The sequence below is a fragment of the Pelodiscus sinensis genome, chromosome 26 (genome assembly GCF_052426305.1).
Source record: "Pelodiscus sinensis isolate ZL-2025 chromosome 26, ASM5242630v1, whole genome shotgun sequence".
NCBI classification, from domain to species: Eukaryota; Metazoa; Chordata; order Testudines; family Trionychidae; genus Pelodiscus; species Pelodiscus sinensis.
The window spans coordinates 1,130,903-1,145,741 of record NC_143077.1 but is presented as its reverse complement, the minus strand read 5'-3'; the positions used below and the strand labels follow the sequence as shown (position 1 = coordinate 1,145,741).

At 45.6% G+C, this 14,839-nt stretch overlaps 1 protein-coding gene across 2 annotated transcripts in view; it reads right to left on the bottom strand.

Moving 5' to 3' along the window:
- RPL11 (ribosomal protein L11) overlaps nt 1-14,838 on the bottom strand; it is a 31,244-nt gene extending 16,406 nt beyond the window's left edge. The window contains exons 1-6 of one of the 2 annotated variants that reach the window (XM_006130493.4): nt 14,699-14,838; nt 13,548-13,698; nt 12,802-12,908; nt 10,992-11,123; nt 7,577-7,687; nt 4,591-4,665 (exon numbers count right to left, since the gene is read on the bottom strand). In XM_006130493.4, coding sequence (XP_006130555.1) covers nt 4,636-4,665; nt 7,577-7,687; nt 10,992-11,123; nt 12,802-12,908; nt 13,548-13,698; nt 14,699-14,704 — 537 coding nt within the window. In that variant the 5' untranslated portion in view covers nt 14,705-14,838 and the 3' untranslated portion in view covers nt 4,591-4,635. Of the gene's footprint in view, nt 1-4,590; nt 4,666-7,576; nt 7,688-10,991; nt 11,124-12,801; nt 12,909-13,547; nt 13,699-14,698 lie in introns of those variants that run through there. The other variant, XM_075908682.1, reaches the window with a different exon arrangement.
- Nucleotide 14,839: the final 1 nt, after the last annotated feature.

Here is a 14,839-nt window from a genome sequence, read left to right as displayed (position 1 = left end):
GTGGAGCATTGGACCAGTAACAAAGGTGACACACGCAGAAGCACTGAAGCCAGGCTGAGGCTTATTTCCTGGCATCAGTCCAACAATGCGGATCGTTGTAACATACATTACCCGATAAATGACAGAGGCCAGGATCTATTGACTTCAGAGGCTGCTCTTTCAAGAATCAAACGTAAAGTTATGCCACGTCAATTACGCATGAAAAGCACTGGTTGGTCTACAAGTAAAAAATTAGATCAATCCAGCTACATTGCTTGGAGGGGTATGAAAAAAAATCACATCCCAGACTGACACTGTTAAGCTGAACTACCTCCTGGTATAGACAGCAGGTCAACGGAATACTTTTAGTTGACATAGCTACTACTGCCCCTTGGGGCAGTGGATTCCTGTGCTGTCAAAAGAATCTGTCCCATCAGCGTAGGTTCCATCTACACTGCAGTGCTGCTGCTGCACCACTGGCATTTCAACTCTAGGCAAAGCCTATGTCTATACTTAAAATGCTACAGCAGCACAGCTACAGCACTTTCATGTAGATACTCACTAGTGACAGGAGAGGTTTTCCCATCACTAGAGTTAATCCATCTTCCTGAGAGATAGTAGCTAGGTTGACAGAATTCTCCTACACTGAGGATTAAGTCAGCTTAACTATCTCTCTTAAGGTACATCTACACAGCAACGTTATTCCAAAATAACTTAGTTCATGTCTACACAGTTATTTTAAAATGTTGAAATACTGTGAAGCTGGAGGACTTCTTACTCTGACTCCTGTTTTAACACTCATTGTACGAGGAGTAAGGGTAGTCGGAGGAAGAGTGCTCTATTTTGAAATAAGTGCTGTGTAAACGCTCCCAATTTTGAAATAAGCCATGCAATTAACTATGGTTTATAACCTATCCTTTAAATCAGCTTCTGTACCCAATGACTGGAAGATAGCTAATGTAACGCCAATATTCAAAAAGGGCTCTAGAGGCGATCCTGGCAATTACAGACCCGTAAGTCTAACGTCAGTACCAGGCAAATTAGTTGAAACAATAGTAAAGAATAACATTGTCAGACACACAGAAGAACATAATTTGTTGGGCAAGCCAACATGATTTCTGTAAAGGGAAATCATGTTTTACTAATCTATTAGAGTTCTTTGAAGGGGTCAAACAAACATGTGGACAAGGGGGATCCAGTAGATATAGTGTACTTAGATTTCCAGAAAGCCTTTGACAAGGTCCCTCACCAAAGGCTCTTACGTAAATTAAATTGTCATGGGATAAGAGGGAAGATCCTTTCATGGACTGAGAACTTGTTAAAAGACAGGAAATAAAGGGTAGGAATAAATGGTAACATTTTCAGAATGGAGAGAGCTAATGTAGTAGTGTTCCCCAAGGGTCAGCCCTAGGACCAATCCTATTCAACATATTCATAAGTGATCTGGAGAAAGGGGTAAACAGTGAGGTGGCAAAGTTTGCAGACGATACTAAACTGCTCTAGATAGTTAAAACCAAAGCAGGCTGTGAAGAACGTCAAAAAGATCTCACAAAACTAAGTAATTGGGCAACAAAATAGCAAATGAAACGTAATGTGAATAAATGTAAAGTAATGCACATTGGAAAAAATAACCCCAACTATATCAGGGCTCGACAAATCCGCTTATCTACTCGCCTTTTAGCCAGTCACCCCGTTCATCGGCGGTTCGTGCATGCACAGTGCGGGTCTCGCGCATGAACAGTGCAGGACTGGCGAGTGGATTTCACTGCAATCGTCGAGCCCTGCATATGATGGGGGCTAATTTAGCTACAACTAATCAGGAAAGAGCTCTTGGAGTCATCATGAATAGTTCTCTGAAGACATCCACGTAGCATGCAGAGGCAGTCAAAAAAGCAAACAGGATGTTAGGAATCATTAAAAAAGGGATAGCGAATAAGACGGAGAATATCTTATTGCCCTTATATAAATTCATGGTATGACCACATCTTGAATACTGCATAGAGATGTGGTCTATTCATCACAAAAAATAAAAAAAAAAATAAAAAAAATACTGGCATTAGAAAAGGTTCAGAGAAGGGCAACTAAAATGATTAGGGGTTTGGAACAGGTCCCATATGAGGAGAGATTAAAGAGACTGGGACTTTTGAGCTTGGAAAAGAGACTAAGGGGGAATATGATAGCGGTATATAAAATCATGAGTGGTGTGAAGAAAGTGAATAAGGAAAAGTTATTTGCTTGTTCCCATAATATAAAAACTAGGGGCCACCAAATGAAACTAATAGGCAGCAGATTTAAAACAAAAGTTCTTCCACAGATTGATTATGCGCTGTGTGAACTCCTTGCCTGAGGAGGTTGTGAAGGCTAGAACTATAACAGGGTTTAAAAGAGAACTAGATAAATTCATGGAGGTTAAGTCCATTAATAGCTATTAGTCAGTATGAGTAAGGAATGGTGTCCCTAGCCACTGTTTGTCAGAGGGTGGAGATGGATGGCAGAAGAGAGATCACTTGATCATTACCTGTTTAATTCACTCCCTCTGGAACACCTGGCATTGACCACTGTCAGCAGACAGGGTACTAGGCTGGATGGACCTGGATGAAATAAGCTATGCAAATTGAACTAAGCCCTGCTGTGTAGATGCACCCTTAAGGTGTATATTTTTCACACCCGAGTCACAATGCTACGCTAATGTAAATTTTCAGTGTAAACCCGCCCCAAAGTCTTGGGCTTGATCTATACAATCATGCAACCCGCGGGGCACCCAGCAAACACGTCTCTATACTAGGCACTGTAAGTTTGGTCTGGGACCTTCAGGCAGACTGAAACCATGTTTAATGAACTTCATTCTACTCCTAAACCCTGGCTAGCCCCAGAGTGCTGCTGTATCAAATGACAGAGACAGAGGTGTGAGTTAGAGAAGGGACAGCAAAGACAGACATGCAGAGTAGTAAATTTAACTGCAGTTGGTCACTTTCTCCACCCTAACTGCCAGAGGGCAAAAGCACCCAATCGGTTTTCAGTGCAATTTATACTTATACTTCGGTTAAGACACATGTTGATTGCCCCTAAGAATGTGTTATTTCAGTAAGAGCTCATGCAAACAAGCATAAACCTATTCAACAGCTTCAACAGAACAGCTAAACCAATTATTGTGTGTGTGTCTTGATCAACCAAACAAGCCATACCACATTTTTTTCTTTAACATTTTTTCCTGTTGCCAGCACTGGCCCAATTCACTAGTTACAACACTGATGAGAATGCTTTTCAGGCTGCATGAAAAGGCAGCCTTCCAGATGATCTGAGAGGCATTGAGCCAATGGATTAGTTACAAGTAGGACAGAGCAAATTGTGGCCAGGTGTCTGAGTCAAAATGTGTTGGAGAGAAGTGGGTTTGCCTCATTTGTGAGCTATTCACTGCTGCAGGGTGCACTAAAGCTGGAAAATAATTTGTTATTGGGCAGAGAAGCTGCAAATTAAGTGTCAGCGAGTGTTTGACTCTACCTGTATGAACTGGTGTCTTGTAGGGAACTATTTAAAATAGAATAAAAGATTAACACAAGGAATAACTTGCCTGCTACATGCACTGCTGTACTAGGAAGCTGTTATATTCCCAGTACCCTGAAAAGAAGAAAAACTTATGTGAAAAACGTTTTGAGAGACAGAAATTTATGTACATCATTTTAAAGCCCATATGACAGTAATTGTTCTATTGCCAAGCATACAGAAAAATGTATCTGGGACTGTTAGAACATCTAAAAAGACTGCCTGGCACAGGACAGTGCAGAACAGTTAGGTTCTATTCCAGTTGCTGTGTACCAGGAGAGCTAAGGTGATGCATGCTGGATTTTGAGTCCTGCTGAAATAAACTCCAGCTAGTCCTTTGCGTGGGTGGTCAGCACTCTCTGCTGGTAATTTACAGCATCGGATGCAGATTCTGGATTGAGTGTAGAGAAAGCTTTTAGCCACCCACTTTTCCAGGGGTTATAAAGCACTTGATGGGGATTGTTCTAGCTTCTCTAATCAGAGTCCCATTAAGAATGTATTATGGTTGTTTGTTCATCAAGCTTCAGTCACCTTTAGTCTCTATCACTTGTGCGCTTACCACCACTAGTATTGGATAGAGGCAAATGCACCACATCTCATTTGCTCTGCAAGCTGAGAAACTATTCACGGTTTCATCCAGTGGTGGAGAATCCCTCTCAAGTGGCACCAACTTCAACAGCACACACTAGGAGGCTTTTTGGGATCAGATTGTGGAGACTACAATTTGATTTTCTCTTTACTTGCAGCTCAGTCCCCAAAATGCTTCACAAAACTCCATCTGGTTACCTATCCTATACCCATGGAACTATGTTTTAAATGTTATGGGTAGCTTCCCCTCTTGGCCAGCCTGGAAATGGAGTTCTTTCCATTCACGCTGGTTCTACCATCTACTCCTTATGGACAGCAACTCCCATTCCCAGAGCACAGCACTGACTTGCCAGCTCTGATGCAGATGCAGCGTGCAGCAGTGCGGGGTCTGCTCTCCTCTCCAGTTTGAATTGGCTTCAAGTTCCAGCAACTTAGGGTGAAGAGGTATGAGGAGCCAGCCACAAAATGCACAACAGGAAGTTAAATGTTAGAAAATTTTATTAGCATTTTGGTAACTGGAACTGCTCATTTGCCAGGAAGGATGATGCCATCGTACTGCAAGAGAGAGAAAAGGGAGTGTCAAATCAGAGCCAGCTATGGGTGTGCCAAGGAAGAGATTAGAATCACCACTTATTTCAGGTCACAGATGGGACTTGATCATCCAAACTTATAGTCTGAAAAGTGAACAGGGAAACTGACTTTCCAACGTATTTTCTGTTTTTTAGTGTTTGTCCGATCAGTTTGACCCAAAAGTCTTTGGTTGTGAAAATGAAAATTTCTACAGAAGCTAAGTGAGCAAAAAAGTATTTCCAGGAATGCAATTCCAGAGAAAGACTATAAAAATACCTGTCTGCCTAGCCTTCAGTTTGCAATCCAGACAGGACAGCACAGCACTGGTGAGGTAAACAGGAAGTTAAACAGCTACTGAGCAAGTGAAAACTAGTCTCTTTTCATGATCTGCTCTTTGCATCTTAGCTGTCGTGTGGGGGTGGAGAACCATTTTTCCAGTCAATGGACTCTGATCCACAGAAAAAAAATCAGTTGAAGGTCCATGCACAGCCAAAAACCAAACAAAACCTCACTACTCACATTCAGTTCCAGTCTTAGCCCCATGAAGGGAGGCTCCCCCTGCAGCAGGGCAAGCTGGCACTTGTGCTCCAGTCAGATCCGGCCTGGAGGTTCCCCACAGTTGCTTCAGTGGAAGGAATATTGGAGAAGGCTGACCCTACAAATGCTTACTCCCACAATTTCAATATAAGGAGGTTTTGCCCATGGGACGAGTGCATGATCTGCTAATAAGGGGAGTCGATTTTCAATTATTTGACGTGTTAATTAGGTAAGGAATCCCCTCTCGGCATTGAGAAAAAGATTTCAAAATAACTGGGTTTGTAACAAGACACTGGGCATTGGGGCACATCAACCACTCTGCAAGTAATAACTCTTCAAACTGGAGGCTGAAGTCGCACGACACATGCTAAGGAATGGGCAAATACAAGGACTTCAGGGAGCCAGAGAAGACCACATGGCTCTTAATGATGACAGTGGACAGCAGAGCTTCCAGGGGCTAGGGAAGCTCAAGCACAGATCTCTCCAGAACAGCTAGAAAAGGACTAATGGGATAGGGATGGTGAAAACAGGGATTGTTTTTACCCCTGCAGCTACAGAAAGAAGGAAAGGTCTCCATTACCAATTATTGACACTTTCTGCAACTTGTTTATTAATAAACCTGTCATGAGAAAAGGAAATGAAAGTGAATTCAGTGTTTGGGTTTCATTTGGACTGCCCTGGCCTGTGAATCCGCCTACTAGCTTACAGGTGGTCTTTAAAAGTACAAACTTTGCTGAATACTTCAACTTGCTTCTACCGTGAAATAGCTCAGGGGTGGGGAACTTCAGGGCCAGGGGGCTGGATTCAACACCCAGCTTGCTTGGATCCGGCCCCCCAGGCTCAGCATTGGGGAGCCCATGTTTGTACTCCAGCTACCCCTGCCATCCACTCACGGGCCTGGAGAACACAAAATCTATCCCCTAGGCTCTGGTGTGCAAGGGGAATGTGAGAAGTGTCTCTCTCTCTCTGTCAAGGGCTTTTCACATTGCTTCTCACTTGTGTGCAGCCCCCAACTGATTTTTCCATGGGTCAGCGGCCTCCGACCAGATGCTTCAGGGCCAAGAGACACCCAAAGCTTGTGAGTCAGTTTGTAAACCAGGAAGGTGGATTTGTTGACTCCCACTGAGTGGTGGGCAATCTGTTAGAGGACAGCATGTTGTATGGTAAGTTAAAAGGTGACCTGTGCAGTGACAACTGGATTTGGAAGCTTTTCTGCCTCTTTATGGTGGCTAAACACAGCACAAGAGGCTTCTCTACAGAGGTCTTTAGACTATTTTATGATTATCATATCTAGGACTTCCTGGTTTTGCCAGAACAGCAGTGGGAGTTTATGTCTTAATGGAATGGGCAGGAGTATTGAAACTCATATGAAGCTTTGTTCACAAGTAACAAACCCCACAATAGACAGGCAGTGACTAGAAATCCACAAAGCATAACATTTCCATTCCCTCAGGAAGACAGAATACTGCTCATGTAAAAAGGCAGCATGTTTCCCAAGCAGAAAAAAAAATTGTTTCCCCTTTGCAGGTCACATCTATTGCATGAGTCTCTGGGCTTAGCCCCGGGAATTAGAAGTCAGGGCTTGGTTGAGGGTTAAATACTTGTCAATATGGAAGTGAGATTTGAACGTCAACCCCCGTTTTGTAGAATTGTCTTAAACAATTAAAGACAGGAGTGAACATCATTCCTCTACACGGAGCAGCTAACAGGACAGACTGTTCACTGCACAAGAACCTCCTCACCATCACTGAATACACAATTCCTTTGGTAGCTGCAGACACATGAGCTGCTCCCTCCTGTCTGGAAAATGGGACCATATTGGTCCTGACCCAACTGTAGCCCATCTAAACTGCTGTTTCTTTGAATGTGTCTACTGCTGGAGGGAGGACAAGCTGTGCACCTGAGGATCTCAGTACTTTGCTGCTGCTGCCTCCCTCCCACAGACTGCAAGTAGAGAAAAACAGTTCTGAAATAGAAACGAGTAGAAATGCATATGCAATGGAAGTATTTCTGAAGAACAGTATTCTACTTCTGCAAATCCCCAGGACACAGTGCAACCTGCACCTAGGACCAGCCCTCAACAATCACCATTTCAACCCTTTATAAGCAGATTTGCTAGTTTTCATGTTTCCAACATCAAATGAGGAAAGTTAAGGAGTGAAAACCCTTCACTTCAGAGATGCTTCTGCTCTCTTCACTATCTCATGCTAATAAGCGCTCACGTTCCAGTTCAGTAAGTTTGTCATTTTTCACTACAAGATCATAGACTGGGTCAGCAAGAATGAAAAGGCTGTATTTGAGGTCTCTTAACTAGGTTGCTGAGTAGCCTAATGGGCATGAAAAAGGTGTTGGATCTTACCTTCTGCTGGAACCAACGCATGGCCTCCTCCTTTCCGATTCTGTGCTTGGCTCCAATGGAGCCAGTTTTGCGTTTCTTGTCAGCAATGCTGAAGCCCGGCCTGCCCAGAACCTGCAGTAACGGACAGCACTTATTAATATCTGAATGTACAGATCAAGAATCTCTCTCAAGAGTGAAGATTCTTCAGGAGAGTGACATTTGCTTTACTGACTGCATTAAAAGGCATTCAAGGATAGACTCTCTAATGGTAACTGTACTAGGTAACCCCAACAGAGAGCATAACTTACCACTCTGATGGTATTCAGTCACCTACATGAAGTGACTTGAGGAGATCGGTCCTTAGTGGACAGAAACCCCATAAGCTATTTATGCTGGCACAGCTTCAGCAGAGGGACCAAAGCATAAGCCCTGAAGATTTAGTTACCTTCTCACTCTCAGGTGTCATCTTTACTAGGAAAAAAGGTATTTTGAACATGCCAATATGCTTTTCCCCAGTGAACATGTAGCCAGAGTGGCACTCCCTCCAATGCTGCTGAAGCATATTTGGAGCGCAACAGAAAGGGAACATTCTGCCACTGCTGATGTCCAAGCAGTGGCAATACTAGAGGAACATCACACTTTTAGAAACAGAAAAGAAAATGCACACATCCTGGCTCTTCTATACTGTAGAAACTGATGCTGTATTCCTCATAGCAGTGCCTAACTGCCTTCCAGATAAGGATGTTAAGGACTAGTCGACTATCTGATAAGCCAGGGGTGGGCAATCATTTTTTGCCTGGAGCCACTTCAAAATTTTTTGAAGTGGCTCCGGGGCTGCACCAGAAGGGGCAGGGCCTGGATACTTCTGGGTTCCCCACCACCAGACCATGATTGGTCTGGGGGTGGGGGAGCGCCTTTGCCCGCCCACCCCTCCTTCCCCCTAGAGGCCCATGTCCCTGTCTAGGAGGAGACTTTCCACACTTCCCCTCCGCTCTGTCCCCACCCTGCACAGCACTTAAGGCGCCACGCGCTCTTGGCAGGGCGGGAGGAGACTTCACACGCTTCCCCACCCCCAGACCAATCAGGGTCTGGGGAGAGGAAATTTCACATGCTCTTCCGTCCCCAAGTCCTGACTGGCCTGGGAGTGGGGAAGCGTGTGAAGCCTGCTCCAGCCCTTCAACACTCTCAGGAGTGTTTGGCGCTTCCAAGCACCGTGCGCTCCTGACAGAGCAGAGGAAACAGCGCTCCCCACCCCGCCCTAATTTGCCTGGGGACGGGCAAGGGGCAGGGCCTCTGCAGGCCGGATCTACCCACTTGGCGGGCTGGATTCAGCCCACTGAGGCCCTTTTGCCCATCCCTGTGATAAACAAATGCTTATTGGATATTCAGTTGACTAGTCAATTCCCACCCCCTCGTTTCCTCTATCACATAGGTTCCCAAACTGGGGGGCATGCCCCCCTCAAGGGGGGGGAGGCAGGCAAGGCATGAAGAAATTCGGGGGGGGAAGGGGAGAGAGGCACGTGAGGTGACCCCCTCCTCCCCCCCAGTCAGTCCCACCCCAAGTTTTGCTGCTATATTTGTTTTTCAGCCCCGGTCAGTTCCTTTCTTTTTTTTTTGGCTCAACCAGTTTTGTTGGGGGTTTATTGGGAGGGCAGGGCATGAGGGTTTCTCAAACATCAGAAAGGGGACGTGATGCCAAAAAGATTGGGAACTACTGCAATCAGATGGAGCCAGCAAAGGGGAAGGGAAGAGGGGGGTACTTCAAAGCAGCAGCACTGCAGAGCCTGTACCAGGGCTCCACGCAGCACTACTTTGAAACGCAGAGGCAGCACCACATGGAGCCTGGGGTCAGCAGCGGACTCTGAGTCCCCTGCTGACCCCAAGCTCCATGCTGCCACTTCTGCTATGAAATGAGTAAGAGCCCCCTCTGGGGACTCTTGTACATTTCAAAGCTAGCCCTCAAGTGCAGTCCTGGAGTCAGCGGGACTTCCCTCTGACCCCAAGCTGCAAGCAGAGTTCCGCATTCCTCCTTTGAAATATAGACGAGCCCCAGCTCAAAGGAGGAATACAGAAGTGCCTATCGACTAGTTGAGTAGTCAATGGAAACTCCACTGACTACTTGACTAGTAAATTAATCGTTAGTTAACATCCCTACTTCCTAATATAACGCATTAAGCCACATGACTATCACCTATTATGCATCTGTCTTTTCTCTACACTCTGAACAGCAGAGGCATACGGTGAACTTTCTTGCTTTGATAGAAACATCGATATTTAAACCCTATGAATTAAGCTTAGAGAATCATAAAACACAATCATAGAATACTAGAACTGAGAATCATAGAACACTAGAATTGAAAGGGACCTTGAGAGGTCATCAAGTCCAGTCCCCTGCCCTCATGGCAGAACCAAACACCATCTAGACCACTGTTTCCCAATCTATGGGTCGGGACCTAAATATGGGTGGCCAAGTGTCACCCCAGGTGGCTCTGTCCTCTCTCCTCCCCCCGTTTTTCAATTGCCTTGGGTCACCAAGTCTTCCTGAATTGTCAAAATGGGTCCCCATCTGGAAAAGGTTGGGAACCGCTGATCTAGACCATCCCTAATAGATGTCGATCTAAACTGCTCTTAAATATCTCCAGAGATAGAGACTCCACAACCTCCCTCAACAATTTATTCCAGTGTTTAACCACCCTGACAACTAGGAAGTTTTTCCTAATGTCCAACCTAAACCTCCCTTGCTGCAATTTAAGCCCATTGCTTCTTGTCCTATCCTCAGAGGCCAAGGAGAACCATTTTTCCTCCCTCTTCCTTGTAACTCTCTTTTAGGTGCCTGAAAACCACTATCATGTTCCCCCTCAGTCTTCACTTTTCTCAACTAAACAAGCCCAATTCTTTCAATCTTCACAGAAGGCTAGGTCAAAGACATGCACCTCATACTTGAAGTGGAAGGTGGAGATGTTTGTGATAGCCTTATTCTCTGCCTTGTGCATAAAGCCACTGAGAGACCAGAACTGATCTTTATATTTGCACATGGGCAATACAATAAAGCCAAGACATGAATTCAAGTTTCATAATGTAAAATACACAGCCTAGTAAATACAAGCAGCCAGAGTGCCTAATTCTTGCAGATTCCCAGGCCTGGAGAGCTGCACCATTGAATGCGTCACTCTACTACGTTGTTGGAAGAGTCAAGATGCCACAAAGATAAAGCAAAATTCAGCTCCTCTCCAAGGACACCATCTCTACCACTTTATTAGCAGTTTAGTGTCCTCTTTATAAGCAGAGAGCTGGATCTAGTTTAAAACCACACTTCTTCCTGTGCATACAGACACTTTAGACAGTTTGGACTCTCCCAGGGGCCCTCATCCTTCTGGGATGCCTTCTCTAACACTGAGGTACAGCTGGCAGAAATAAGAAAAAGAAGCATACATACCACATAGAAGTCCAGCCCATAGATGCCAATACTGGGATCGTATTTAATGCCCAGATCAATGTGCTCCTGGATTCCAAAGCCAAAGTTCCCAGTGTCTGAAAAGTTGTTTTTCCTCAGCTCATATTCTCGCACCTGAAACCCATTTACAACCAGTTACATTCTCTTTCCTTCCAAACAGGGGCCTGCTTTTTCCACTGATCTGCAACAGGATCCACTTGGGAATCAAATCGCTTCTGGCAAGAGTTGACAGGTTCTTATCTAGCAGATTTGGGTATCCTGAGGCTCTGCCAGTCACAGTAACAAAGGCGGCATCACAGGTCTGCACAGACTGCAGACTCGGGGCTAAGAATCTTGACTGCCAGCAAGTGCTCAATGCAGCCTAAAGTCCTAACACACACCTGGTCACTGAAAGCAAGGAAGGATGTTAGCACAAGATACCGTACACAAACTTTTTAGTAAGAAAAGTTACTAAATGTCTGTAGTAGAACTTTCAGCATCTATTAATGCAGGCAACACTGACAGATATGACAGCATGTACACACAATCCATGGACCCATCTGAGACCTTGCACCATGAGCACGGTTTGAGCTCTCCATGAGCTAAGTACCTGCACTAACTTTATCTTAAATTCAGGCTATGTCTACTCTGCAATGAGAGATGTGACTGCAGCACTTCTAGACAAATCTGAGCAAACCCCAAGTAGCACCATGTACTCTAGCAGATGAGTTTGTACAGCCCATGCTACTGCAGCTTCACTACTATTCAAGATTGCTAGAGTAAGTTAGCTCTGGTATGTCTAAAAGTACTGCAATTACATCTCAGGATACAGCTCAGAGGTTCAAGAGCCAAATTAGTAATCTGTATTATCCAAGAGCCATAGTACTGTGACTTATTTCATAGGTGCACATGCACATAGAAATATATATTATTCTCACAGGTTAATTACATACTAAAGGTATTCCGATTATTAACTAGTCTTAGCTATGAGCCAATTAAATCCCACAACGTTTTAACATACCATTCTGCAAAGAGCTGCAGGAGGTACAATGAAAAGCCACTTGCACCCCAAGCCTCAGTCTGAGCATCACTGCTTTAGATGAATACACTCAACTGATTTCTTCTTCTAAGTCTATTTTTTCAAATTCCAGTTTGGTACAGTATCACATAGACCAACGTTTCCCAAATAGTGCTCTGTAGAACCCCAGGGTTCAGCCAAGTAAAAGTAAGGGTTCTACGAGAACTCAGAATTCCCAGCTGTCTCTTTAACAGTGATCGCTTTTTTTTTTTTTTCTTTTTTTTTTTTTTTTGGCTAGACCAATTTTCTTTGGCTGGGGTTCCTCGAAATTCTAAAGGGGTTCATTGGCCAAAAAGTTAGGAAACATTGACTTAGACAGTATGTCTAGAAGTTGACACGGGAGAGAAACTAACACCACAGGGAAACAGCGTAAGGTATTGCCTACACTTCCAACTTTAAAGCACTGCCACAGCATGCTTTAATGCAGCAGTGTGGTCATGACACCAGTACTGGGTCAAAGCTCTAAGTAAACCATCTCCACTCCCAGTGCTAGGAGCCTGTTTACACAGCTACTTTACAGTGCTGTAACTTGCTATGTTCAGAAGGGGGAGGGGAGAAAGAGAGGGACTGTTTTTTTCACACCCGAGTGAAAAAGTTATAGTGCAGTAAAAGTTAGCAGTGTACACAAGTCCCATATCATCAACTTAAGTGCTGTTAAATTATTTTTAGACTAACTTCAAATTCATGCAAGATTTAACAAGCCACATGAATAGCTAAAACAGTCAAAATTCTCACCTTCAACCCCTTCTCCAGAATCTCCTCTGCTTTGGCCCCACGAACTGTGCAGTGAACAGCAATCTTTTCATTTCTCCTGATTCCAAAGGATCTGACAGTGTATCGAGCTGCGGGAGACAAACCAGTAAGAGTGAAGCAAAACATCTCCAACACCACTTTACACACCACATTCAGGGGGAAGAAAGGGCAGTTTTATGCTGTGGTAGGGCTAAGATTGCCAGTATTGGAGATTTAAGGCCTTTATTCATGTAACAGGCACAGACAATACAGGCTTCTCTACCCTTCCTACATTCCTCTCCCTGACCTAGAGGGATAAAAACCCTATGGAAGGTGCACTTCAATCAATGGTACTAAAGCTTTAAGAAGGGGTGGAAGGATAGCTCAATGGTTTGAGCAGTAGCCTACTAAACCCAGGGTTGAGAGCTCAATCCTTGAGGGAACCATTTAGGGATCTGGGGCAAATCTGTCAGGGATGGTACTTGGTCCTGCCATGAGGGCAGGGGACTGGACTCTATGACCTCTCAAGGTCCCTTCCAGTTCTATGAGATAGGTATACCTCCATATATATATATATATATATATATATATATAAATAAAAGCAATCATTATGCCCTCAGAAGACAAAGCTGGATTTTTTTTTCCATTGAAAGGCCCCAAAAATGGCTTCTCCAACTACTAATAAAACATCACTAACTGTTACAACATGGGATCTGGGTTGCTGCCCTTCACACTAAGTGACAACTTACCCTTTGAAAAGACAGGAGTCTGGCCGGTGAGCTGCTCCAGCACTTTGGCTGCCCGGGTGAGTCTGTCACCACTTTCTCCAACACAGATGTTAAGACAGAGTTTGCGGATGCGCAGCTCACGCATAGGGTTCTCCTTCTCACCCTGATCTTGCTGTAGTGGGAAAACACATGCAGTTGAGAGAGATGAGCCTTGCTCTAACCCAGCAGACACAAGATGCCAGTCAGTAGACATTGCTACAGGAGGGGAGTAGGGCCAGAAAGTGTTTAATGATGTGGTGCAATCATTTAGAGAGGCAACGTGTCATAGAGCACAGCTGCTAGCCCTGTGCAAGAGGAGCTAGAGCACTAGCCATGACTTTCCTGACACTCTTCTACCTTACAGAACTGTGTGCTTCTCACACTCCAATCCAGGGGCAAGGGAAGCATAGCCAGCATTCTGTACCAGCCGGTGCCCAGCACTTCCCATTTATTTGTGCATTTCCAAATGCCCCACAGAGATTGGTGCTGGCCCTGTAACTACAAGGCCAACATTTATGAGGTCTGCAGGGTAAAAACGGGGTATGGGACAGTCCTGAGCTGCCCCCCTCAGAAAGCTTGGGAAGGCAAGGATTCAGTCCACTGCTGTGTGGATGGGGAGCAATCAGAGCCCATAGGAAAGAGAACGTGAGGGTTCAACCCCTAATTGCCAGAGCAGGTGAAGGCACCAATTCCGGGAAAGGGAAAAAATGGAGGGTCCCAAACTCTGGGGCAGGGCACCCCACCGGTGAGGTAGCCACTGCAGGGGGGCGGGTGTCTAAACCCTGGTCGCCACTGCAAAGAGGGGCGGCAAGTTTCAAGCACCTGACCCTGCAGAAGAGAAGGGGTTGCGCCCCGACATGGCGAGACAACGAGGAAGGGACCCCCGGCCTGCACGCAGCTCCACGAGCCTCCTGCCTGCCAGGGGAAGGGGGACCAAATCCAAGGAACCCGGCCTCCGGAGCGGCCCTCGAGCAGGGAAGACTCCTCGTCCCCCCATGCTGGCCCCTCGGGAATCCACAACCCTTCTCCTACCCACCCGCGCAGGCGGCGGACCCGACCAGCCCCAGCCAGGGGAGGATGGCGGCGGATTGACAAGCCTCCCCCAGCCCTTTCCGTGGACCGCAGCTACTCACCGCCATGATGGAGGCGTGGAAGAGATCGCGAGAGTTCCGGAACGGGATCTTATTCGGCAACCCAGGCCCGCTGCCCTATAGAGACAGCAGGAGGAGAGGCGCCCAGGCTGCGAGGCCGCTGCTGCCCCCTGCAGTCCGGGG